Raw genomic sequence first — 26,551 nt, forward strand, 5'->3', positions numbered from 1 at the left:
GCTATATTTAGTGTATATTCTGTCGCCAAAAGATTTAAAAAAACTCGGGTTGAAAATATACGATATAAGAAAAAAACTTACACGTTCTTTTGTTTTTAATTATATTTTTTTAAACTTGATTAAATTGATTTGATAAACGTTTATATATTTATTTACAAATTTACCCTAGTCACCATAGGTCATAAGGTGGATGAAAAAGTGTAGCCTTGGACATGCAAAAAATTAATGTAATTGCTTCTTCGCTAGCGCAAAAAACTCATCAATACACAAAGACTTCAATCAAAGTTTTTTTCCAAAGCCTTATCACCGTCTCGTTTTTGCTTAGCTTATACGATATTGTATCTATAAGATTTTCTTATCTATGTATCTAAGCACTCGGCGGTGTGGTGATCGACTGAGCAGCGATGCTATATTATTTTATTTTTTTTATTTAAAAAAAAAACAATTCACACCAATTGACCTAGTCCCATGCTAAGCTGGTGAAGCTTGTGTTATGAGTACTAGGCAACGGATATACATACATATTATAGATAGATAGACATATAAATACATATTTAAACACCCAAGACCTAAGCACAATACCAAATGCTCATCACATCGATGTTCGTCTCAGCCGGGGATCGAACCCGGGACCCATGGATTCGTAGTCAGGGGTACTAACCATTAGAGCCGTCGAATGATAACCCATTGGATAAAACTATTGCAATTCGACTGCTAATAGTAAGAAATGAGGGGATAGGTTTTTCGTTGCAAACAAATCTTGCATCTTTATAATATTGTAAGAGCTTTTGTAGTCATATTGGTTGTCGTTACACCTTGAACGATTTAATTTCAGTCAACTAATCAAATTATCAATTTTACAACCAATTTCTTTTATGTTATAGAAAGCAAATGGTTGATGACTTACCTGGTGTTAAGTGATACCGCCGCCCATGGACAGACACATTGAGAAGGCTCGCAAGTGCGCAGCTTTTTAAGAACTCTTACGCTCTTTTCTTAAAAGACTCTTAGTCGAATTGGTTCGGAAATACTTCAGTGGGCAGCTGGTTCCACATGGTGGTGTGCGGCAAAATCTACGTTAAATCGCTCAGTTGTGGAACGACGGACGTCGAGGTGATACGGATGGTATTTTGTATTCTGCATTGACGTCCGATAGTGAAACCCAGAAGGTATTAAATATAAGTAACGACCTCTGCTTAAACCTCTCAGACAAATTTATATTTTTTGTTGTGATATGTACTAAAGTTTGCACTGATTATATTTTAGTGTTCGTTAATAGTTAGGTAATTGTTTATTTTAAAACGGGTTTTTTTATGGCTCTGGCACGGTTTGTGCATTAGCCAGCGTCAAGTATAAGATTTTTTATAATTCGTGCTTGCCTTAGAAATTTGACCGTGTCCTCCATGCACGGTTTAAGCACAACCCTCCCAAAGGCCGAGAACAAATTTAAATTAAATTAAAACTTGCCCTCGAACCGGGAATCGAACCCGGTACCCCTCACCTAGCTGCCACTTAATAAGACCGCTAGGCTATGAGGCCCTTAAAAACGGGTTTATAATGATAAAAAACTAAAACCCTTTTTAGGTTAATTTCCGCCAAATTGGATGAACACTCCCGAGGCCTTTTAGTTAATTTTTTTAGCAAACTCTTTGTTCGGCAAAATCTTTAATAAATACGCCATAAAGTTTAACGAAAATGTCTACCGACGATGCTTATCATCCTCAATTCCAATTACATTTTTTATTTCAAGCGAGGCAGCCTTTTGAAGTAAACCTTTACTGGTACAAAAGTGGGATAATAGCTTGAACGCCAATTGAATTTGGAAAGAAAGGGTTTTCGTACTAACTACACTTCGAGTATTGGCCTAGTAACTAGATAACTCTCAACCTCTAGGTCTTGTGTTTACGGCTGGCCATCAATCGAATCTACAATCTACGCATTTAACGGTGAAGTAAAAGTTGGGCAAAGAAGGATCACCTACTAAGAAAAATGTATCAAGAAATCGACACAATTCTGACCGAGGATTGTTTAGTATTTCATTCATTCTTTTGTCGTACATTAGTGATATCTTATAATTACAATTTGCCTAAATATAGTAATAGAAAGTAAACATTCGGGTTACCGATACATTTATGTAAGCTTTTTAACACCTCCGACGACTATATAGTCGGGGAATAATCTGGAAACGTTTAAATAAAAAAATAAAAAAAAATTACAATTTGCCTTAAAGTCTTCGACAAATTATCGGTCCTACATAACCTTATTAGGAGTAGGTAGGTAGGTAGATAGTAGGTAGGTAGGTACCGGGGTGTCATTTAAAAACAATTGATAAAGATTGGTATCATTCAACAATTTAAGAGATATCTATTTGATTTATCTCAAATGGCTGGTTATCTTTCTCGTTGTAGTATATAAAGAATGCGGCTCAGATTAGCCATTGCACACAATGAGGTAAGTACAACATTTATGTCAAAAGTATTTTTGGAATTTTTTGAACAATTTTAATTAAAAATATATTTCTTGTGTTTAAGACTGAGGACGTTATTATTTTTGCCAGCAATTTTTTTAATTGCAAATGCATCCACTGAGAGGGAACTCGATTGGTGGGAGAGTACCATCTTCTACCAAATTTATCCGCGCTCATTTATGGACAGCGATGGTGATGGTATCGGAGACTTAAAAGGTATTTTTTTATACACTATTTTTTAGTGTCTGATATATGTTTAGTAATAGATTGTCTTGCCTCCTATATTTAAACTATGGTATTATATATATGGGGTGACAGTCTCTACCTATTCACATGTGTACATAATATATAATATATATATAGTGTACATATATTTTACTCCCTGTAAAGTTGTAGGAATAACGGAAGAATAGAATAGAGTCTATTTTGATGTTTAATACGTTAAAGGATGATTCACGGTACACCGTGTCGCGACCGGGCCGGGCCTCGGCCGGGACACGTCCACCGTGCGCCGGCCGGGACGGTGGTTCATGTTACACCGGGCTGTTTGGGTGTACGCACGTACGTGTTTGGACGACTATATCTGTTTTTGTAAAAAAAAAATTTAACCTCACTAAGATTTGACGTTGACTGCTCTGCGGGTGCCCGGGCGCCTACGTTCATGTTACGACGTGCCGGGGCCGGACCGTGCCGGAGCCGGGAAACAATACCCACCGACATTACAACGCCGTGCCCCGGCCGTGCCCCGGCCGTGCCCCGGTCAGGCATAAATTACTTCATACAAAAGTATATCATTAATGTTAGACCGTGCCCCGGCCGGGGCACGGCCCGGTCGAGACACGGTGTAGCGTGAATCAGCCTCTAGTCTTCTAAATTGTGCGAAGCGATACTTTGGAGAGAGAACACTGGATAGCAATTATTCTTACATATGTGTCATCGCTATAGTTTGTTCCTTAGCCATCCGTAGGAAAAAAACTAAAGCGCAGCAAACAATACTTTACATTTTGCTGTTTTTGGTTACATTTTTTGTAACCAAAAACAGCAAGGTTACAAAAAATGTAACCAAAAACAGCAAAATGTATCACGGTTTTTTTAGCCATATTATAAATTGTAAAGCAAATAAGACCAACAACTGAGTAATGCGATTGTTAAATTTTTTGTACAGGAATAACATCCAAATTGGAGTACTTGAAAGAACTAGGTGTTGGTGCGACCTGGCTTTCGCCCATGTTCAAGTCACCTATGTACGATTTCGGTTACGATATTTCTGACTTTTATGATGTGCAAGAAGAATATGGTACGATGGAAGATTTTGAGGAATTACTTGCGAAAGCTAAAGAGCTAGGTAAAATGCTGAAGAAACAATCATTTATTTGTTACTTTAACAGGTGAAATAAATTGATTATGGTTTTAGACATAAAAGTAGTACTGGATTTTGTACCAAATCATTCAAGTAATGAGAGTATGTGGTTTGAGGAAGCATTGAAAGGCCACGAAAAATACTTTGACTATTTCGTTTGGGAAGATGGAGTAGAAGATGAAAATGGCGATTTACAGCCTCCTAACAATTGGGTAAGTGATACAATATAAAAAAGCTGGGTCTTGAAACAGTCTATCTATATCAAATATTTTTGAAGTTATACTTCTTTTGGCGTGTTAGGGAAAAATGATGAAAGTAAATTGGCTAATACAGTCTAGGGCGCGAGTTGGCGCTTGCTCTGTAATGGCAAGTTGTATTGACTATCATGGCGTAGTATTTATTTAAACCAAAATAATTATTTCTATACAAAAAACCCGTTCCAATGTGATAAAAACCATAGTGATTACTGTAAAATATCATGATTAGTATATATTATATCGTTTTGATTGGAAGTGACTATTAAAACGGACAAGATAAAAGCGGGAAAAATGGAAAGAGGGAAACGTCCCTATAAAGTGCTCGAAGTAAATTATTTTGCTAAATAAGTATAATCTAACGCGTGTACATAAGTTCACAGACATTTTTTTTTAGAACAGCGTATTTCGTAAAAGTGCTTGGGAGTACAGGGAAGAAGTTGGAAAGTACTACTTGCATCAATTTGTAATTGGTCAGCCCGATCTTAACTACCGCAACCCTGATGTCGTTGAAGAAATGAAAAATGTTATCAGATTCTGGCTTGAAAAGGGCGTAGCTGGTTTTAGGGTTGACGCTATTGCCCACTTATTTGAGGTAGATAAGGAAAATTTCGGAGGAAAGTATCCCGATGAACCTATTACTGGCCAAAACCTTGATGACCCTTTGAGTTATGACTACTTGTCTCATATTTACACAAAAGACCAAGATGAAACATTTGACATGGTCTATCAATGGAGAGAAGTTTTTGATGAAATCAAAGAAAAAGACGGCCTTACAAGAGTCATGATGACAGAAGCATACTCGTCACCACAAATTACCATGAAGTACTTTGGTGAAGGCGACCGTGAAGGTGCACAAATGCCGTTTAATTTTGTTCTGATATCTGATGTTAATGGAGAGTCAACTGCCGGAGAAATTAAATATGCGATTGACAAATTCCTAACATTTAAACCAATCAATAAACAAGCTAACTGGGTGGTAAGATTACGCTTGTTCAGTTGTGAATTCATATTATTGTGAGTACATTTTAAAAGGTACATTTTTAGGCAGGAAACCACGACAACAGTAGAGTGGCATCCAGATTCAGCCCTAAATTGGTAGATGGGATTAATATGATTGTCCTGTTGCTACCTGGTGTCGCTGTTACTTATATGGTATAGTACTTTATCCTTTAATGAAATATAACATTTACAAACTCTTTCTAATGGAAAAAATATATTAGGGTGAAGAAATCGGTATGGTTGATGGTTATGTGAGTTGGGAAGATACTGTAGACCCAAGTGGTTGCAACACAGATGACCCAATCAACTATTGGAAGTCTTCGAGAGACCCAGAGCGCACGCCATTCCAATGGAACGCCGAAAATAATGCAGGTATGTTACAGAACTCATTTCTTCCAGAAAATGGTCCGAAAAGACGTCGTCTGAATTATTACTTTTAGATCAGCGCGTTCTTGAATATGCCTGTAAACGATGTGAGTCCAAGAACTTTAAAATTGAATTTTTGGTAAACAATAAAATTATTTCGTACAGGTTTTTCAACTGCGTCTAAGACTTGGTTGCCTGTAGCTGATGGCTATCAAGATCTAAACGTTGAAGTGCAGTCAAAGTCTGTGGGTAGATCACATGTTAAAGTTTACAAGGAGTTGGCTCAACTTCGGACCGAACCAACTTTTAGATATGGAAGATACGAATCGGTTGCCTTCAACTCGGACGTATTAGCTTTCAGAAGGTAACGTTGCATTAATTAGACTAAGAGAAGAGAAGAAAGCTTACTAAAAGATAAACTTACGAAGCATTAAGTAATTAGATACAGCAAAGATATATTCATCTTAGGTGGGCTGAAAAGTTCGAAAAAGGTTAACATAGAAAAAATGACGGGTTGCACTCCGGGAGTGCCGGAGAAGTGAAAACTTGAATATTAACGTTGTGCATTTTTGATTTTTTGTAATGGTTAGGGAATAATTTTGCACGAATCGCTTTAATTATCAGTATAAGTGTACTATCATTTATGTGGTAGAATATAATATTAATTTATTGCGCTATCGTACAAGAAAATGATAATTTATATTACATTAAATACGCCGCATTAAGTAGACAGCTGGTGTCTACTCTCCATCCGTCTTACGAATTTTCGATCAGCCTTGCGATTCTGTAACTCACTTTTAGAATTCACACAGCGGTTTTCTGATAAACAATAAACTATAAGGTCCCACCTTGTAGTTTATTGTTTATCAGAATGCCAAATCATAAAATGACTTCTTCACGACTGATTTGAGCTCGACCGCCGCTGCGAAAACCGCTGTGTGAGTTCGTAAAGTGAGTCACAGAATCGCAGGGCAGGTCACGTGTTCTGACGCGAGTTTAACATTTTTTACCCATTCCAAAAAAAAGTGTACAATGCCGCTAAAGAAGTTTTAACTTCAAAAAATTGTTGTGTAGATTTTAATTTGATTATTTAATATAAGCCTTCACGAGCAATACAACGTTTATAGTGGTCATAACAAGGTCATGCGATATTAGTTGTTTTAAATAAGTAACTAGGTATGCTAAGTAGCTGCTCACTGCAGTATTACCGAACCAATTCGACTTAGGGTATTATTAATGCAATAAGAGCACGTTAGCTTAGTGGCGTCTATCTAACTAACCCTTACGTAGATAGAAAAAAAGATGAAGAAAACATACACAGAAATCTAAAAGGGTTACAGCGCTTATGTATTATGTTATCTATTATAGTAAGATTTTTTTATGTAGAATTTAAATTACATCTAAATAAAAACGTAATTCACACAATTTATATGCTAAGTTTAAAGTGCTTTTAGGTGAGAATAATTTAATCAGAGACAGTTATAAATTCTAACCAACAAAACCACACTGTTATTTATCGCTTTACATAAACGAAGCACGTGTTGGAAGACAGAACGTAAGGATTTAGAAATTTCAAGAGAATATTCTCTGCTAGGAAATTTAAATTTTATAAAATAGAAGTTGCAAACAGATTGCAAATAATATAAATCCTTTATAAATTGCAATTTAGATTGCTTTATAAAAATAATTTAAAGTCGTATAAAATTAAAAACTAAAACACCTGTCTATTATTTTTAAATATTTGTAAATTGATTCGATACAATTATAGGTATTATCTTGGTTAAAGTGTAAAACTCATCAGTTTTCGCTTAAATCAATTTTATACTAAACTTTAAACTGTTGTTATAGAGTTAAGATTAAAAGCATTATTTTTAACTTAGTGGCGCTAGAACCTTTTATGGCCACGACTACATCATCTCTCTAATACTTTGAACTTTTTGTTTGTACCTAGTATGAGCAATTGATAACATTTAAAATGAATTATCGCTTTTTGCATGAAGGACTTTGAGACAACGGTCTGTTTGGCGAGCATAGCTCTGCCCAAATGAAATAATTTTTCCTGTTTTTCTCCATGACTAGTGCCTCGGTTTAGGCCGTCGGGTCGTAGGGGTAACTACGCATATAACTAAACGATGGACAAATTATCGGTTTAATACTATTCTTAATCGACTTTAAAAAGCCCGAACAGTGAATTACAATTTGTATTTCTTAAGCTATAATTCTTACAAAGCTACGTTAAAGGACCAGACAGTAAAAATTTACATTCTTGGTTTTATTGTAATATATAAAATACTCGAGTCACGGTGTTTGTAATTAAACTCATCCGAAATGGCTAGACCGATTTTCGTGGAGTTTTGTTCGCATATCGGTTATGTCTGCGTATTGGACAAGATATATTTTTCATTCCGCTTTATGTTAAGGATGGTACTAAATTTAATTTTTATTGTTTTACGATACATCATACAAAAATACATACAACCCTTTATTTTTACCCCTCTACGATCAACCCCAATTTTTAATTATAGTAAATAGTTATTTATATTTGACGACTCATTGGTCTAGTGGTTAGTACCCCTGACTACGAATCCATGGGTTCCGGGTTCGGTCCCCGGCTGAGACGAACATCGATGTGATGAGCATTTTTTGGTTTGGTTGCTTAGGTCTTGGGTGTTTAAATATTTTTTTTTTTTTTTTTTATAGAACGGGGGGCAAACGGGCAGGAGGCTCACCTGATGTAAAGTGATACCGCCGCCCATGGACACTCTCAATGCCAGAGGGCTCGCGAGTGCGTTGCCGGCCTTTTAATAATAATAATATGTATTTATATGTCTATCTATCTATAATATGTATGTATATCCGTTGCCTAGTACCCATAAACACAAGCTTCACCAGCTTAGCATGGGACTGGGTCAATAAGTGTGAATTGTCTAAAAAAAACAAAAAAAAATAATAAACTACAAAAATGGTTCCTAGAAATAATATACATGGCAAAACATCGTTTGCCGGGTAAGCTGGTTGTAGTATAAAAAAATGAAACGAAATGATCAGTCCAATCCTCGAAACAAGTATCCAAATTGTGTAATCCAACGCTTCATACGAATGTCAAGCACTTAGCTGTTGCTGACATGTCATTATAATCTGACATTTGAAGTGTTCAGAATATCGTGTTATGACGGATTAAGTTGTTTTGATAAGATCTTTGAATGTTGACATTTAATTCGATATCGTTGGTCTTATTAGATTTATTAATGTGAGATGGTCACAGTATAATTTCATATTAGTTTAATTAAATGATATCCCGCCCTATGACACCCATTCTATGACATTGACCAGCGCGGTCAATGTCTTAGAATTCTCTTCAAGTTTTGTGATTGCCCTGGAAGGCAACTTAAATCATAACACCAAGAAGCGCGTACAAATCATCACAGCGCCACTGCGGGTTAAATTATTGCCCTAATAATTACTAAGACGAGTTTTTTTTAAAGAACATATTTCTACTTTTACACATTTACAGTTGTAACTATACTTAATAAACATACAAACACATATTACAGTAAGGTACAACCACGTATGTCACATTGTTGCTAAGAAATAAGTAACCATAGTCTTAAATGATATACAATATATTGGAATATGACTGATGTAATTTTTAATTACAAAGGCACGTTTGAAAGTTAAAATTAATTTTTTAAATTGTTCACAAAGGTAGTTTCATATGGAGAGGAATTGGCAAGAAACTCCATACATACTCTTTTAAAATAGTTTGTACAATATTTTGTATGCAATGCTTTGATAGTTATATGTGAAGACCATGTTCCAAGAATAAAAAAAAACTACTATACTAAAATAAAATAGGGGCATGGTGGGCATACAATACAGCAGATAACTAAATTATTACGTAGATACCTGGTGCTCACATATTCAAAAATATTGCAACTATAGATTTTACTTTTTATTTTAAAATAAAATAATAAAGCGCTTGCGATGAGGACGTGCATTAGAATAGTAAGTGTTATAAATACTATAAAAAATTCTATTAACACTGTATTCATTCAAAAGTCATGTTTAACCAAAGAGAAGATCGGCACAGAAAGTTACCTATATAAGAAATCTGTGGCGTAGACCTAAAATTGTAGCGCCACTCTTTTGTTTTCTGTACAAAATGACTGATTACATTTTGTTCTTTTTCAGGTGGTATAATGGAGATATATACATTGTAGTTGTGAACTTCAGAGACGAGCCACACACTATCGACTTTACTTACTTTGAAGGAGTCAGCGGTCATTTGGAGACTGTTATTAGCAGCGTACAATCACCGAGAATTCAAGGGTAATATAGTCCTCTTAAATATCTATATATATATTATCATATCAAGAAATAGGCGTACAGTAACCAGAATCTATAAATATTTATAAAAGTAAAAAAATCATTCAATCATAAAGGTTAACACTTATGACTCGTCAGTATAGAAATACACATTATTGCTTCTAATTTTACATTTACTACCAGTTCTCAAATCAAGGGCGTAGAACGGAAGATAAGAACTGGCAATAAACTCTCCGCCACTCTTTTTAATCGCCATTTTTTTATACAACGTTTGTAAGGAGCTGCAACCATTACACCATGTTCCACATGACATATCAAGTAATTAATAATAATAACATAAATCAAAAAAAGGGTGCGTGTACTTAATATGTACGCGCGTAAGAAGTTATACTTCTTTGGCATTATTAAAAATATGTAGTTTTTGATTGCATGCAAATAATTAATTACAATTAAATAATCAAAGACTGGAAAATGAGTCATTATAGTCAATAAAGTTTAGTTTACATTTAATAAAATTAAATAAATAAATATTTATTATTATTCTCTTACATAAAGTGTTACAGAAATTCTATTATTATTCGAATGTTGTTTTTAAATTATGTCCAATGCCGTAGCATCTTCCGTGGGCAACTTCATTCTATTAATTATGTGTCACGGTGCGCGCGCATCGTAAAATTTCACTCTCATAAATTTTTCATAACGCGCCTAAAGAAGTAAAACTTCAAAAAAAAAACAAAGACTTGTCCTCAGCAGGAGGCATGGTGAAATAGGAGCACGCACTTACATTCTCGTGGGAATATAGCAACGATTATGTAACTTAAATTTGAACTAGTAGCTCTTCAGATAAGCTCGTTATCATTATTATTATTCTTTTGTATGATAGTAGATGGTTACATGTGTCAATAAGTTAATTTTTTTTTTTTTTCAGAGACGTGGTTGAAGCCAACAATGCCAGTATTGGTGGGAGTGAAGCATTAGTTCTAAAATTGGTACAATAAGATGTTTATTAAATTTAAATCTTTGGTATTAAACGGATCCAGCTCAGTACTGTTTATCTTGGTTATATGACCTAATTTCCTACGTAAATTCTAGAGTTTACGAACTAGAAGTCGCGAAACTCAGTTTGCGAAATGTTATATTTCATTTTATCTTCCTTTTATAATGAAAAGTCAAATTAATACAGTGTTTTTATAGTTTATTATAATTGATGATAAGTAATGGATTATTTTAAATTTTAAATTAATTATTAATGCGGCATTTACAATCATAATATCAAATAGTTATAAACATTATGTGGCAGTATATGTTTCAGTTAAATAAGGTTTTGTAGGTTTCAATTTTGATGACCCGCGATATGGTTCGTTTGTACGCCGTACGCTCGCACCGCTTTCTTTAAACATTTAATTTTTATTATAAACTTTTAACTATATTTAAATTCTCTTAAAATTTAACCTGATTATAATTTTGTGAAAGTGATTGTTCATTGATGTACAATAAAGGAATTTAGTCACGAGAAGAAGCCACGAGGTTGAAGGTACTGTGCCGACATCCTTTCTTTCTTTTTTCCCATTTTCCAATATTGAGCAATCATATCAATAAGAAAAATACAGTCCACAATATATAAACATTTCTAATAATTAGTTTAATAGGTATAAAGTTTTATATTTTAACAACCCGCGCCGCCAATAGTGTTATATAATGCTCTCTTAACCGAAGAGCATGTCAAATCTCAGTTCAAAAGTGAGATTTTCCGAACTGTAAATACATAAACTGTGTAACCTCTGGGTTCTTTAAGTTTTCGCTGTCTCGAAATTAGACCCTCGTCTTCATGAATTATTCACGAGTTTACTCAGGAACAGATTAAATTTTAACTCCCCATTTTACTCTATAGTCTCTATATTTCATTACATATTCTGGTCCTTAAACCCCTTGCTAGCTATATATTTATAAATAGCATAGACCTAGCATAGACCTGGGGGTAGTCCCCCACAAAAAACAATCAAATACAAGCAAACAAATTCTTCAACTTTCAAAGAGAAGGCGTGCCTGTCTTAGCACATGTGTGGAATACTATCCATTGACACGAAACGAACGAACCAATTCGACTTAGGGTCCTTCAAGAAAAGAGCGTACCAATTCTTGAAAGGCCGGCAACGCACTTGCGAGCCTTCTGGCATTGTGAGTGTCCATGGGCGGCGGTATCACTTAACATCAGGTGAGCCTCCTGCCCGTTTGCCTCCTATTACATTTAAAAAAAAACGAATTCAAAAGCATTCATCCTCTGAGAGTTTGACTTAAAAAACTTAAGCAAAAAAAAATTCCAGCAAAACAGCGGATTAGGTATGAGATATTCACTTAACAATGCTTTCTTTAAAATTGATCAGCCCGCTACCGAATATATCCAGCTCCAGATAAGTACTTTTTAATCCATTATAATCGCTAATGAATAAATAAACTACGTTTTATGTTTCACGTTTGTTTTTTTCTCCTGGTATGATGACTAAATATTCTTGGTTGGTTTTAATAATATTTAGTTTTTTTTTGTATCACAATTTTACTAATATCCCTCTAATATTTATTTACTTTGATATGGTTGCCTGGTAGACATCGTTTCGTAGCTAAAGCCACCCGTTGCTCCATTTAATATTTTTTTTAAATATAAAAAATAATATATATATATATATATATATATATATTACTCAACGCGCTATCTCGTCCAGCTTCCTTCGATTAAATAGGAAACATATATACAAATCTTTAAATATGTTGTAATCTCTGAAGTTGTTTAAAAAGAAATTATATAACCGAAATTATAACACTAGGCTCAATATTTTTTCCTATGCTGTGTCGGCCCATCTAAGATAACGATTCAAAATTAATTGACTATTAAGTTTAAACAAAAATTCTTATTATCATCTTCAGTGGCTGTACAGTCCCTTGTAGCCTTCGCAAGTATCTTTTGCCATCGCAATCTATTATGGTGTTTGCATGCGTGAAAGATTAGAGTAGATTCTTCTAGTATTTAACAAACATAAAAATATATCAAAAGAAAAGTTGGTTATTAGTATTTACTAGTCGTATATACTAATAACCAAATATATGTAAAAAAAAACATAGTTTCTGTGGGCTGTAGCCCCACCCCGTCTTCCTCGGTTCTTATTCATTTGTTTTATTTTACATTAATGACTCATAACACAATTTTACAATAATAAAACTTTATTCTGCATTCATAGTAGACAAGCAACTAAAAGGAAAAATACACAGAAGAAAACTCGTGATTAAACCCGCATTACTGTTATACAATATAATGGAATAGAACACAATTTGTGGTAATGAAAATATGATGGCATTTTCGCAAAATTGCAGCGCAGAGTTATTACGTTGGAATTATTGCTTGAGCCGAATTATGCTAATTCCATGATATATTTGAGCGGAGTTTATCAGTTTTCAGGCTTAATTCTTAATATTTTGTATTATAAACTTTAATAGCGTTGAAATAAGAACTAAAATATCTTTTAAACAGTTATTAATACATATAAATAATAAGACAGCAGTCTTATAGTCTCTGTAATTGTATTTGTGTAAAGTTTTCTTTTGTAGACTAAAATTGGACTTCATATTTAACAAAAATTTTATAAAGAATGTTTTACCGCTTGATTATTTAAATGTGTATGTATGTATGATTTAAATTTGTACAAATCATACATTTCTATAAAACAAGGTATGCAAAACAATTTTAACTATGTTGGTCGCGGAGATCTAAAAAATAACAAATTCTAGAAACTTTTTTAATTAAGATAACATCTATAATTTAATTTCAAAGTGGCATCAAGCGCACGTTTAGTTCCTTACAAGCCTCGATTATGTCCAAATTCTAAGTTACTTATACTAAAGTGTCTTCTAATGGTTACATATGCCCCACTATCTCCTTAAAATACATCTCATCTTGGCGCGATAGACACTGCAGTGCAGAGCCTGTTTCAGCGCAGAGAAATCCCACCCACATAGTCCTGGAATGCGAGGCTGTGGCTTCACAACAAACAGCGTCGGACCATTGAAGTCGCTCCGTGAAGCATACGAAGTGAACAGGAATCTAGAAGCTTCTGGAAGGAGCTGGCTTAAGTAGCCGGGACTTTACGTACGACGTACCAAATGGGTCTCTTAGTGCGGAATCTGAGTTCACACTGCATTATGTACAAAAGTATCTCACGATCTTCATCACGAAAGTGCTCAATTTGACAGCATTTAGTATAACTAGCTACACAGAAAATCTTCCAAATATCACGTATGACTCAACAATTATGAACAATCGTTCCACTTTACAGAAGGATTACAAAGCCTTATTGTACTGTTCAAGTACGTATGCTTCATACAATTTCCAGATAATAGGCTTACTGTGCGAGACCTTAATGTAAAGCCTAGAAGGTCTGAGCATGAATTGCTTTGTATGTTTCCTTTTTCATATAGAACCTACAACCTTTTAGGCCAGGGCCTTAGATATCTGTTTCGTGAACATTTTTAAGCTATTGATAGATTTTTTGGCGGGCTTTGAGCGCGACGACCGAATTAAGAAATTCCGTAACAAAAAAAACCTAACACACGATGACGTAACATAGGTGCGGCAAATACGCGTTAGAGTGGGACAGAACGCATACTGCGTATTCCCATCTCTCTGACGAGATCGGTGACGTAGCGTGAGCGCGGCCGGTGCAGCCGGTACGCGTTAGAGTAAGACAGACTATATAGGCGTTTTAGTCTGGGTCTGGTAGAGAGGTAGATTGAAATAATATAAAAAAAAACTTGAATTAATATCAAAGAAGCAAATACTGCATAAATAAATAATTATAACTGCAAAAGTTGATAAAAAATGCTATGCAATAGCTTTACCGCGACCGTCTCCTGAGTGCCACATTTTTTTTTTTAATCAGCTAGTAGTATCACCATCCCTGACAGACGTCGTCGACTGATATGTTTATGACTGATTTTCTTTACATTTAAAAAATTATTATACAAAAAGTATTCTTCTTTAATTGCGCTAATCTTTCAAAGTTAATGTTAATTAGGTAAAATAATTTGCGGATAACTTGGTGCATGTTACAGGGTGCATCAGGGTGGGTCTTGAGAAGATTTAAAGGACAAAACCATCCGAATTAGTGAATTATTGTGATGCACTAACACTAGTAGTCAAGTGCTAAACAGTGTAAAATGAAAACCATCCGAAAATAACAGTGGCTTTCTGTTAACAGAGACTGTAGTGTTATTGGACAAGTTCTTATATTAAATCTCCTTTGCGCTTTGCACGTCGCGGTCATCTCATCAAAGATCACCTCGACGCCCTTCGTCCACAACTGAGCTTTATTTAAGGCAGGTCCTCCAAGAAATAAGCGTACCAATTAATAGGCCAACAACGCACTAGCGAGCCCTCTGGCAATGTGAGTGTCTATGAGCGGTATCACTTAACATCAGGTGAGCCGCATGAACGTTTGCCCAGTTTTCTACTATGATTCCCGTATTCATTGCTAAAGTGTTATGAATTTTGACGTTCTTTTAATATTAGCTAAATATCTGCCGGATGTAACGCAATATTATCTTTAAAGTATGAAATGTTATCATCCAAATTAATTAGTGCACGCTACGTGCACAGAGTTCAAAGACATCAGTTCAGAAGCTATTCCTCATTCGTGATTTGCGAGTGTTCAATACAAATACTCTTAAATAATATACCTATTAGGTCTAGCTTAGCAACGTTTGAGGTTAGTCAATCGGTTCAATATAACCGGTCAGTTGCGTACGCGCATGCCGGAGATAATTAACGGCGCCATCAATTATTTTATACTTAACACGGCTTTTTGTTCGTTCACATTAATTTTAATAGCGTGTTAATGCCGTATAATGATAAAGTTTTCTATATTTAGTGGCAATTAAAGATTAAGATAATAACTATCTCACAAGTATTTGGAACAATTATTATTGATATATTTTATTGTTTCACCAGTATTACCAATATTTAAAACTGAGTTAAGTTTTACCTTACCACACGTAAATTGTAAAGACGATTTCAACTGTTAAATAATTTTAACTAATAAAAAGCGTAGTTTAAACAAAAATTTAATTAATTTTGGAACCTTCTTTAAACCTAGAGACAAGATGGCACATGTTTATCATCAGAGCAGTAATTGTTTACAACTATATTCATTTCCCGAACAACGGTTGGCCGGCGGGGCAAAAATGTCCTGGAGACCGAGAACTAGTCGGTGAAGCGTTGAACGGACTCCAACTAGGATGATAGTGGTGGACCTGGTGAGGGTGGATGAAAGGTGTACTGGAAATTTAGAGGAGAGGTCTACGTCCAGTGAGGATAACAGGCTGAAACGCACGAACGATTCTTTGTCAAATTAAGAATACTTTGACTAAATTCACGTGATTAAGAATATTATGGAATTTACTGAATGAATGTCAGACAAATATATGATTAAAATATATTGTATTAAATTTTTAGTTTATAGTATATAATTTTTTTTATTATTTTAGATTAAGGTGATACGTTAATTTCATTTAAGAGATTTTGTTATGCACATCTCGCAATTTACTCATCATATTTCTATCTTTTTTCTTAGTTTTATTCTTACTTGGATCGTCTTGACCATTTTTTAGCGATAGAGCCGCCTGTTTCATAATTATTGTTATGTTATTTGTTTTTCTATAAATGTAACGAAGTGGAAATAAATAAATAAATTACATTTACGCCAAATACTTGGCCAGTAGGCGCCAAGCCAAGTGTCCTCATTCCCCGAATGCAATTTTAGGGCCATAAAATCTAATTCTGCATTTCATATTGCATACAACAATCGATTAATGTTCACGCGCTAAGTTTCCAAACTGATATTGTTATGGCATTAGGTCATTCTCTTTATAAGAGCAGCTCGCTGCCACGACGAAACGTTGAACACTGTACAAATCCTTAATAGTAATATATCAAGACAATTTTATTTATTTTAAAAAGGAAGCGAAACATACAATTATAGAGAACACATGACATACAAAAAAACAATACATGCATGTGAATCAAAGACAAGTATGCACAAATGTTGTGAGACAGGGAAACATTATTATGATAAAAGAGAAAATACAAATTTACAATAATATAAATAATAGTTTAAAAAAACTAAAAAACACGCTTTTAAAGCACATCAAACTAAAAAGTGAAAAATATATTGGTTGGTCTATAGACGAAAAATATGGCACAGAGCGCCCCACGCTTTTTCACAATAATACCAGTATTTTTTGTTCATTACCATTTTCAGCCTAAATTAGGAATTATTTTTCACTTTTTAGTTTGATGTGCTTTAAAAGCGTGTTTTTTAGTTTTTTTTAACTACAGTCAAAACCGTTTATAACGACATCGTTTACAACGACCTATCGGTTATTACAACCAGATTGTATGGTCCCGTCCGAATCCCTATTAAACTATTCAGTAAACAAACCGCTTATAACAACATCGGATACAGCGACATATCGCTTACAACGACGAAATTTTATCGATATTCATCGGCTATAACGACCAACCGCTTCTTATCTTAGCAAAACAAAACAATACAAACGATTTTAAATCTTATTTATAAGCATTGAATGAATATTTAGGCATATTATTACCTACGCACTTTCTCCCAACGAACAGTTTCACCCAACAACGATTTCCGAGGCTCTTAAAAAATTTTGTTGCCTTTAACGAACAGTTTGATACTGGTGATACTCATACCTTGAGGAGTATGAAACGTAAAATGCAAAAAATATTTGAGACTGGGCTAAAAAAAAAAACAGACCCAAATGACTTCTTACTTTTGTACCTAATTATTTCGTAATAAATATTTTTGTTTCTTTTTTGACACGTTTACATATTATAATATTAACATACCATATTATAGCCCATACCTACCTATTCTAGATCGATAACTATGATAATATAACTATGTACAATGTACATACATATGTACTGTACTTGTGTATATGACATTGCTTATAACGACTATCGGATATAACGTCGCAACTATGCGGTCCCTTCAATGTCGTTATAACCGGTTTTGACTGTATTATTAATTTTTTATTTTTTAGTTAATTTTTTTTCGGATTATTGCATTGTCATCGATCCTTGACAGGTGCGCAAAATTTGAATAAAATCTGTCCGTTTAAAGTGGGTCAAAATCGAGTCCGAAGGAGTCGGTTACATACATACATACATACAGGTGAAGCTAATATAAAGCGTGTAAAATTAATATATTTCTACTTTGAAATTGTTACTATTGGTGACGGATCAACAGTGACTGCAGTATCTTACACCTGAAGACATGGAGACTTTTTTTGATAGAACAGGGGACAAACGGGCATGAGGCTCACCTGATGTTAAGTGATACCGCCATGGACACTCTCAATGCCAGAGGGCTCGCGAGTGCGTTGCCGGCGTTTTATAGGAGAATATAGAGTTGCAAGCGGTGGCCCGGGGTGAAGTCATTACTTTTAATTCTTTCATATACGTATCGTAAAGTCAATTAAAAATATTCTTTACAACCCTACTTCTCAAGGCGTAGAACAGAAGAGAAAAAATAGGGAGAAATCTCCTCCACTCCAATATATTAAAGTACAGAAATTATAGACAAATAATTCATGAAACACTATGTATTTGGGAAAAACTGCTCTTAGCAGCAAGACAACACAACTTCCCTACTTTTAAGGGACAACACGTGGGTTACTAAGGGTACAAGTACTACTACCATGGATACAAGGATGTTTGCAATGGGCTGCCTTTTAGGTAGTGGTAGGTACGGTCCCATGAAGGCCCATAAGTCGTTACGATTCTACGTAGTTTTATACTCTTTTGTATTATAGTTTGAGATGTTTAAATGTGTTTTACATCCTATTCAAAGATTCTGTGTTTTTGGGCCTCACACAGAGCACTCGGGAGAAACCTCAGAAGTGAGGACTTGCTCTATAGTCTTAGTTACGCATATGTTATTGCACATAGTTTTAATTTTTTTAAGTGAAACTTCTTTAGGAGGGTAATTTTTTTTAAAAACGTCACGAAGATGTGCAGCATTTTTGTCGAAGAAAAAGGAGAGAGCGATTGAGACCGTTTGAGAGAGAGTGAGAAGTGTGAATTACCTTATAAAAATTATATTTTAAAATTAAAATTTCGTAAAGAGAATTTATGAAATATTAGTATTTTATATTTTATGTAAAATAATTTATTGAAATCTCAAATGACGAATTGTAAATTAAAATGCCACGTGTTTTTATTATCGACAAAATATTAATTAAATTTATTATTTGTCTTATTTTTTTTTTTATTTTATCAGTTTTCAAACTAGCTGTCCATTTTTTTAAGTTCTTCTCTAACAGTTGCAAGTAGAGTTCGTACATACTTCTTTCAATGCAGAATAATAATAAAGCACAAACATAGAGGAACGGCGTTACCTGTTAGCGATCTCTTCCAGGAACACACTGAATTGAATAAGGACAAACCAAGTTATTAGTGATAATTTCGCAATACATTACAAATTTAACATTATGATTAACACCATATTTAATTATCTAATTTATTCGCATAATAGTCGAACTACTTTAACCGCACCCCAAATGTTGAAATGTTTGATTAATCATCAAGCTGAGACATGGGATTTTTAATCTTCTGTAACGGTATTAAGAGACAAAATTGTATGAATAATAACAGAAAGGTTTCGTTTCGATGATGTGTAATCAATCAAGGTAATGTTAAATGCGATATTCTTAACGTTTAGATGTTGATAAATTGAAATGTCTTGGGATAAACGTATTTTAAAATCTCTTTGTAAATTTCTTTTGATGTTTTGATCGTTTGGGTATTTCAATTGTAAATAGGATATCGCATTACGATCATTATTTAACGACTGCGAAAAAGTATTCTTTATTATTAAAACAACATACATTAAATATTAAATGACCGCCTATGCATATAACACAATAGTGAGTTCAGTTTCCAGTTAAAAAATTATTTCGGCTTAGAAGGAACATAAAACTTCACTTGGAAAAATAAGTTAAATATGCAAACATGTTCGCTGCTGTATGGAGCTCTCTAAGATAAATATTAAAATCCATTTATAATTTTCTTAACTTGTTAATAAATTTATTATAATTCAAAAATGTTTTTGGTTTCATAAATGTACCTTGATTTTAATAATCTGTGATATCTCAACAATATAAATTTGTACATAATGCAAAGTAGTTGCCGCATTAATAGAAGTAATATGATCCGTAGATAAGATTAAGAACAGAAGGTAAAAGCATATTGGGGCAGGGCACTCTTCTTCTCCTGTTTCTCTGTTACATATATTACTATTGTAAATGAAGATCAAGAATGACGGACTCTTTTCCACATGATATATTATTATGCCCATGGATACCACTAGGATTACTTTTATAAAATGGAAAGATATCTTAATATATGGTACCTTACATAAGGCCTTCGGAGGACGTTTACGAGTATAATATACAGTATTAGTATTAAATATTATAATAACATAAACTTAATGTACCTTCATTAAAGGTTATTGAAGTGAAACTTCTTTATCGGGGTTGGAAAAAAATTTAGTGTAACATTTTTTCGTTACGCGTCACATTTTTCCGTTACGCGCCATCTTTTGAAGTGAAACTTCTTTATCGACGTATGGGAGAAATTTTGTAGCAGGTTACGCGCCATGTTGCTTTTTGAAGTCAAACTTCTTTATCGGCGATGGAAAAAAATTTACACACATTTGTCACATTTTTCGGTTACGCGGCATCTTTTTCTTGACCACGGTTGATCCAAAGAGATTCGAAGCCATTATTAACAAAAATATATAATAACGATAAAAATGATAGTAATACTAATAATTCTATTACAATTAATGAAATTCTGTAATAATCTTACTACTACATAGTAGTACAGTAATAAGTTAAAATGAAATAATTGTATTTGTATTCATGTCTATGATAATAAAAGCCTTTTGTTAAACTTTAACCAATATCTGTAAAGTTGCATATAGTAGATCATTTTTCGAAAAATAAGGTCATAAAGAAGTTTCACTTCTTACGTGTGTACACCTAGTACACGCACACATTTTTATTTTTTTATTTTATTTACAAATCAATATTATGTCAATAACCATGCATTCTTATTGAAAATTCAACGAAGTGATTACAAAATTTAGACAGTTATACAGCTATACCCCAACAACGGTATTACAAACGGCAATCTAATAAATAAAATCTTTCTACAGTAGACTCTTATTTATTTACACAAAAAACACAATTCTTACCCTAAATCAACAAGAATGGAAATTTAATAAAAATTCCTAACGGAGAATATTTACAAAATAAAAAAATATTTAAGCATTTATAAATAGTAGAAGTTTTGTTAGTTCACTAAACGGACAGTAAAATAAAGTTCCGTTAACCTATGTAAGTCGTTGACTTAGGGAGCGTTCAAGTATTACGTAACGCAATTTGGGGGGAGGGGTATTCTTTTGAAACGTTACATGGGCGGGAGGGGGGTTATTTAAACAACGCATTACGTGACATTTTTTATTTTAATAAAAAACTGGGGGATTAATTGGCAACCCTTTTCGTTTATGTTGTACGGGGAATCCCTTTATTGTATTGTACTTTACTTCTATTTTTGCTTTCCTAAGTTTATGTTTCGGGGAATCCCTCGACTGTGTGTAAGTGATTTTTATTTTATTAAAGTTTAAACAGAAGCACATATTACTGTTGTCAGTGTTGTTAAAGATTGAGGAAATACCGTAATGTCCTCGAAAGCGGGAGATTTGCATCATCGGCTGTTCATGGCATATAAAAGTTGTCATATTACAGAAAAATCTTAAATGTCATATACAGAGGGGGGGGAAATTTTTAAAAATTGCGTAACGTAATACTTGAACGCTCCCTTACGTAATACATCGAATAATATGTACGTTTTTAGAAGTTTAGTTCTGCGGGGCACATATTATAATACCGCCTGTACTACTGATTAAAAGTTCGTAAGTTTAAAATTAGAATTAATTATTCCTTTAATTATCACATCCCAAAGTTATGAATCAAACATGAATCTTCATTTCCAAAATGGATATTTCTGTGGTTGACTTCAGCCATAGTTTTGAATTAGATGACACAAGTTTAAAATTGGAGTTGGAAACTATTCCTACTGGCAAAGTTGAGCTTGCAACTTTACATACTTTATTGCGAATTCAGTCCCTTTAATATGTAATTTATGGTTTATTTTCTGTTAGTTTGTTTTACAATTAATCACTATGAAAAGTTTATTGATAATTTAGTACTATAAAGACCACAGCTCCAGAAATATATGAATGAGTTCTAAAGAAAAGCTATGGAACTTGATAATTCCGATAAGAAAGCGAGCAAGATAATAACATTTATAGTATATAAAATCTGTATATCTGTTCGCAAAGAACACGTAACAAATTGAGGTTATCACAAATATCTTGAATGATTCATGAGGAAGCTTTAGGTGAATAATATTTCACGTGCGAAGTTCACTAGTATAAAATAAAGGTAAGTTATTCAAAATATCGTACTAAATTACGCAACGCGGCGCGATCAAAAGAAACAAAAACGGAATACCAGTTACTCGTTAGTCCGGCTTTAATCAATGTTTAGGTACAGGTTTAATGTGTAGTCACGTACTGTAACTAGGACACAACTTGATTGATACCGTGCGTGTGACGTCAAGATCATCGCTATAAGCCAGCTGACAAGATTAACTGTTTTAAATGGTAGATTGTTTAATCAAGAAAATATCTAATAAATGCCAAACCGTTTAGCTTCGTAAAAAATAGTTTTTTTTTTAAATAATTCAGTGCTGTTATATTTATTTTGTATCCTCAACTAAAAGCTAATAACTCCTTTATTAGTTTAGTTTGTTTTTTGTTCCTGTTAAGTTTATGTATTTTCTTAATAACTATATGTAACATGTATTTTTGCAGTTCTTGCCTACCTCATCTATTTTATAACATTTTTTTTAATTTTCTCTCAGTGGTTGCCTAGAAGAGATCGCTCGAAAGCGATAAGGCCGCCAGTTGCCCTCCTTTATATTTAATTATGAAGTGTAAATAAATAAATAACATAAATCATATATGTAAAAGCAATTATAAAAGGTTCAAACATTTACGATAGAAAAAACAATAAAAAATATTAAATACATTTAACTAAGTTATAATAATTCGTCTTTGTTGTGTGATGGTGTGAAAGTTCAGCTCATGATGCAAATTATTAAGCGCTATGGATATTATATTCCGCGATAGCTTAAAAAGTCGCGACTAAATAGTGGTTGTGTCCGGACTGCGCGATACAAAGCTGAGTTTTCAAAAATTGTTGGTGTTGATGTGAGGAACGTGAAACAGAGCAAGATTACCAGAGTAGGCAGAAACGTGGATGTTCAACTGTCTAGAATTTTTAAAATTCAATCCACTTTTTAATTCATTGATTTCTATTTTTTTTGATAGACAGGTAATCCATCACTGCCAAATTTTTGCATATGAGCAAGTTTTTATTGCAAATATGGAAATAAAGAATATATTTCTAAAGATACTGAACTAAAACTCCATTTTACATAGAAGATATAAATAATGTTTATCAATCAATCCAACGTGACAGTCACTTTATACTTAAATACTTCTTTAAAGTTTAAAATAATCATTTTCTTGTATCTTTTACTCTATTAGTTAGGAATCGTTTGACTTCTATATATAATAGGATTGCTTATCGCCCCGATCTAAACACCTAAACATAAAAAGAGCCAGTCTATATTTCTAAACTATATTTAATTGATCCCGTCTTCAGTCTCTATAATATTAAATTAAATAAAGCCTTTAATTGTCTCCCTTCTACCACCAATCCCATATCTAATAATTAACAATAACTATAGTCAAATATACAGTATTTACAATGTTCTTAACCTACATAGTAATAATACAAATAATTAAAAAGAAAATTAAAACAACTTTAAAAAGTTCGGTCACGGTGGCAGTGAGTGTAACTTTAACGCTGGCAGCATTTCCTCGCTGTATTGCGATACTTATTCGTTGAGCGAGGAAAGCACCTGCTCTGGGGTCACCGGTACTATCTACCAGGCTCCAACTTAAATCTTTAATTAGCATTACCTGTGCACTTGAACCCCACGGCCCAAGAGTCAATATTATGTTTACTTATTTTATTAGTAATTATTTTAGAAGCATTAGAAAATTTGGATTTAAATAAATTAAAAAGTATCTTCTGCTACGAGAAAGACGTATGGTTAGAACAAATTAACTTAAAAACTGTTCCTATTTCGAAAATTGACTGGCAATTAGATTATCCCTGATTCCTGATTTATTAATTAGATCTAATTGAAGCAATGATATAAGCTGATTGGAGGGTTGGGGGAATAAGCTTTAATTGATAACATTAGATCGCCACAAATTCCTGTATATATTTTGATAAACTTTGTAATAATTAATTAATTTTAGGATACAATACAATTAAGATATTCTCAATTATATTTAGTATGTATAAAATGTATTAACTTTTCAAGCCTACTTACGCCCTTCTTGCTTTTCTTATGCACTTTAAAAGTAGAACTTTCTAACCTACCTTTTACACGAGTAGTATATAAATACAACATAAAAACAAAACGTTAAAAATAAATTAAATATTCTCTGTTAAAATCAAGGTTTTGTTTAGAAAAACTAGAGCTTTCTTAGTATTCCAATTAAGTTCTGAGCGTCTATTCACATAGTGGGAGCGCAGACAGTGATTGTCAATCCGCGGTTGCTGTGTGACCTAAAATCTGAAATGCCACCAAAGGTCATAGCGAAAGCGATATTAATAGTGGAATTAACTAGACTTATTATAGTTTCAGGCAAGCGAAGAGTGAGAGGAAAAACAATCAGTTGTATCTTGTTACAATAATATTTTATATATAATAAATAAATCAGTGACGCTACAACCTTTTTAGGTCTGGGCCTCAGGTCTGTATCAGATTCATGATCATTTGTAAATCGAAAAGACAAGTAGGTGATCATCCTCCTGTGCCCTGATACACGACATTATGTTGGGTCTAAGGCAAGCCGGTTTCCTCATGATGTTTTCCTTCACCGTTCAAGCGAATGTTAAATGCGCACATAGTTGGTGTACAAAGCTACTGGGGATCAAAGCTACGACCTCAGAGATGAGAGTAGCACGCTGAAGCCACTAGGAAAACACTGCTTTTGTCAGATAGATTATATTTGAGTACACTTAAATTCCATCAGTAATTCAATTTTAGATAAGTTTAATATTATCAAATACTAGATCCTATTTTTTTAAGCTATTGCATAGATTTTATCGCAGGCTTTGAGCGCGGCGACCGAATCAAGAAATTCCGTAACGAAAAAAGCCTAACACACGAAGACGTAATATAGGTGCGGCCAATACGCGTTAGAGCGGAAGAGAACGCATACTGCGTCTCACATCGGTCTGGCGTGATCGGTGACGTACAACAAACGACGGACAAAACGAGTCTATATAGAACTAGTGTATATAGGGTTTGTGGGACATGTCACGGCACTAGACTACTCAGGCCTATAGCGAAATAAAATGCGGCTTTATGTATTACAAATTCCTAAGATACAAAACGTTGAGTAAATAACAAGACTGTATCCACGTTCTACTGAATACTGAATAGACAAAGGTGATTTTGAAATACTGAAGCTCTGTAAACAGCGCTAGATCAAAGACACCCACATAAACGCGGTACAAAGACCAAAAACCAATCGTTTGAAACGCCATTTTCATCTTTATTTACAATTGGAAGTTATATAACCAAAACTACAAAATCGAAGTCAATGCGCCTTTCAAAAACTGTTTACCAATAATTTTTCTCAGTTTATATATATTTTAAATCCAACAAGTCATCCATTTACCAACAAAACCTATAAAACAGATGTAGAAATATGTCTGCAATCGCTCCATGCTTACGGAACACTTCATGTCAACAAAATTAAAAGGAATATTAAAATTAATGAGCACAGATTTTTCCTAATCGTGTACATTTACTTAAATATTTGAAAAACGTATGGCGCATACAATTTAATCCAACTAATAACAAAAAATAAACGATATCGTAATTTTAATGCTTTATATTTTGAATGTTTACATCAAGCTTCAGGAATATATAAAATCAATAACTTGTCGGGTTAAAATGGATGAACATTTATCGCTCTAATTTTACACGAAATCCTGTATCAACTTTCACATACTGCTACGTTGTATAGAAATGTTGAAATATTGCAAGCCTCTATACACAAAAAGCAATTTGTTGAAATTATAAATTCTAGCATCTCCGAACTACGAATGACATTCGTTCTCCAATTTGAAACAGTAACAATCCCAAGTGGTCTCTTAACTGTCCAGGCGAAACTCTTATGATCTGCTTTCAATCGCAGCTCACCATTCATCATTCAAAACTCCTGTCATAGATAAGGGCTTATGTCAGTTATCCCTTGACATATGAGAGGCTCAATTCATGTCACCTACTCTAATCGCATCTGTCGATAATCATTGATTTTATAGTATTTAATGTTTCGTTCTATAAACTACATCAACACTGCGAGAGAAAATTATTTTAGTCCTATGCAGAAAAATAGCAGAGAAGTATCTAAAATTAAATGTGTCAATTTGAGTTAAGTATAAGTGTCAACTAATGGTATGATGACCTACTTAATAAATATTTCT

The 26,551-nt window shown here is 33.6% G+C and overlaps 2 protein-coding genes across 2 annotated transcripts in view; one reads left to right on the forward strand and one right to left on the reverse strand.

Moving 5' to 3' along the window:
• LOC125056254 (calcium/calmodulin-dependent 3',5'-cyclic nucleotide phosphodiesterase 1) overlaps positions 1 to 26,551 on the reverse strand; it is a 150,441-nt gene that overhangs the window by 114,751 nt on the left and 9,139 nt on the right. The window lies entirely within an intron of this gene.
• On the forward strand, positions 2,514 to 10,819 carry LOC125056250 (maltase A1-like). The gene is made up of 9 exons (XM_047659279.1): positions 2,514 to 2,683; positions 3,633 to 3,812; positions 3,882 to 4,039; positions 4,479 to 5,060; positions 5,129 to 5,236; positions 5,305 to 5,455; positions 5,615 to 5,813; positions 9,641 to 9,778; positions 10,704 to 10,819. The coding sequence occupies exons 1-9, from the start codon at positions 2,647 to 2,649 to the stop codon at positions 10,771 to 10,773; spliced, it is 1,623 nt and encodes a 540-aa protein (XP_047515235.1). The 5' UTR covers positions 2,514 to 2,646; the 3' UTR covers positions 10,774 to 10,819.

The sequence above is a fragment of the Pieris napi genome, chromosome 14, assembly GCF_905475465.1.
Source record: "Pieris napi chromosome 14, ilPieNapi1.2, whole genome shotgun sequence".
NCBI classification, from domain to species: domain Eukaryota; kingdom Metazoa; phylum Arthropoda; class Insecta; order Lepidoptera; family Pieridae; genus Pieris; species Pieris napi.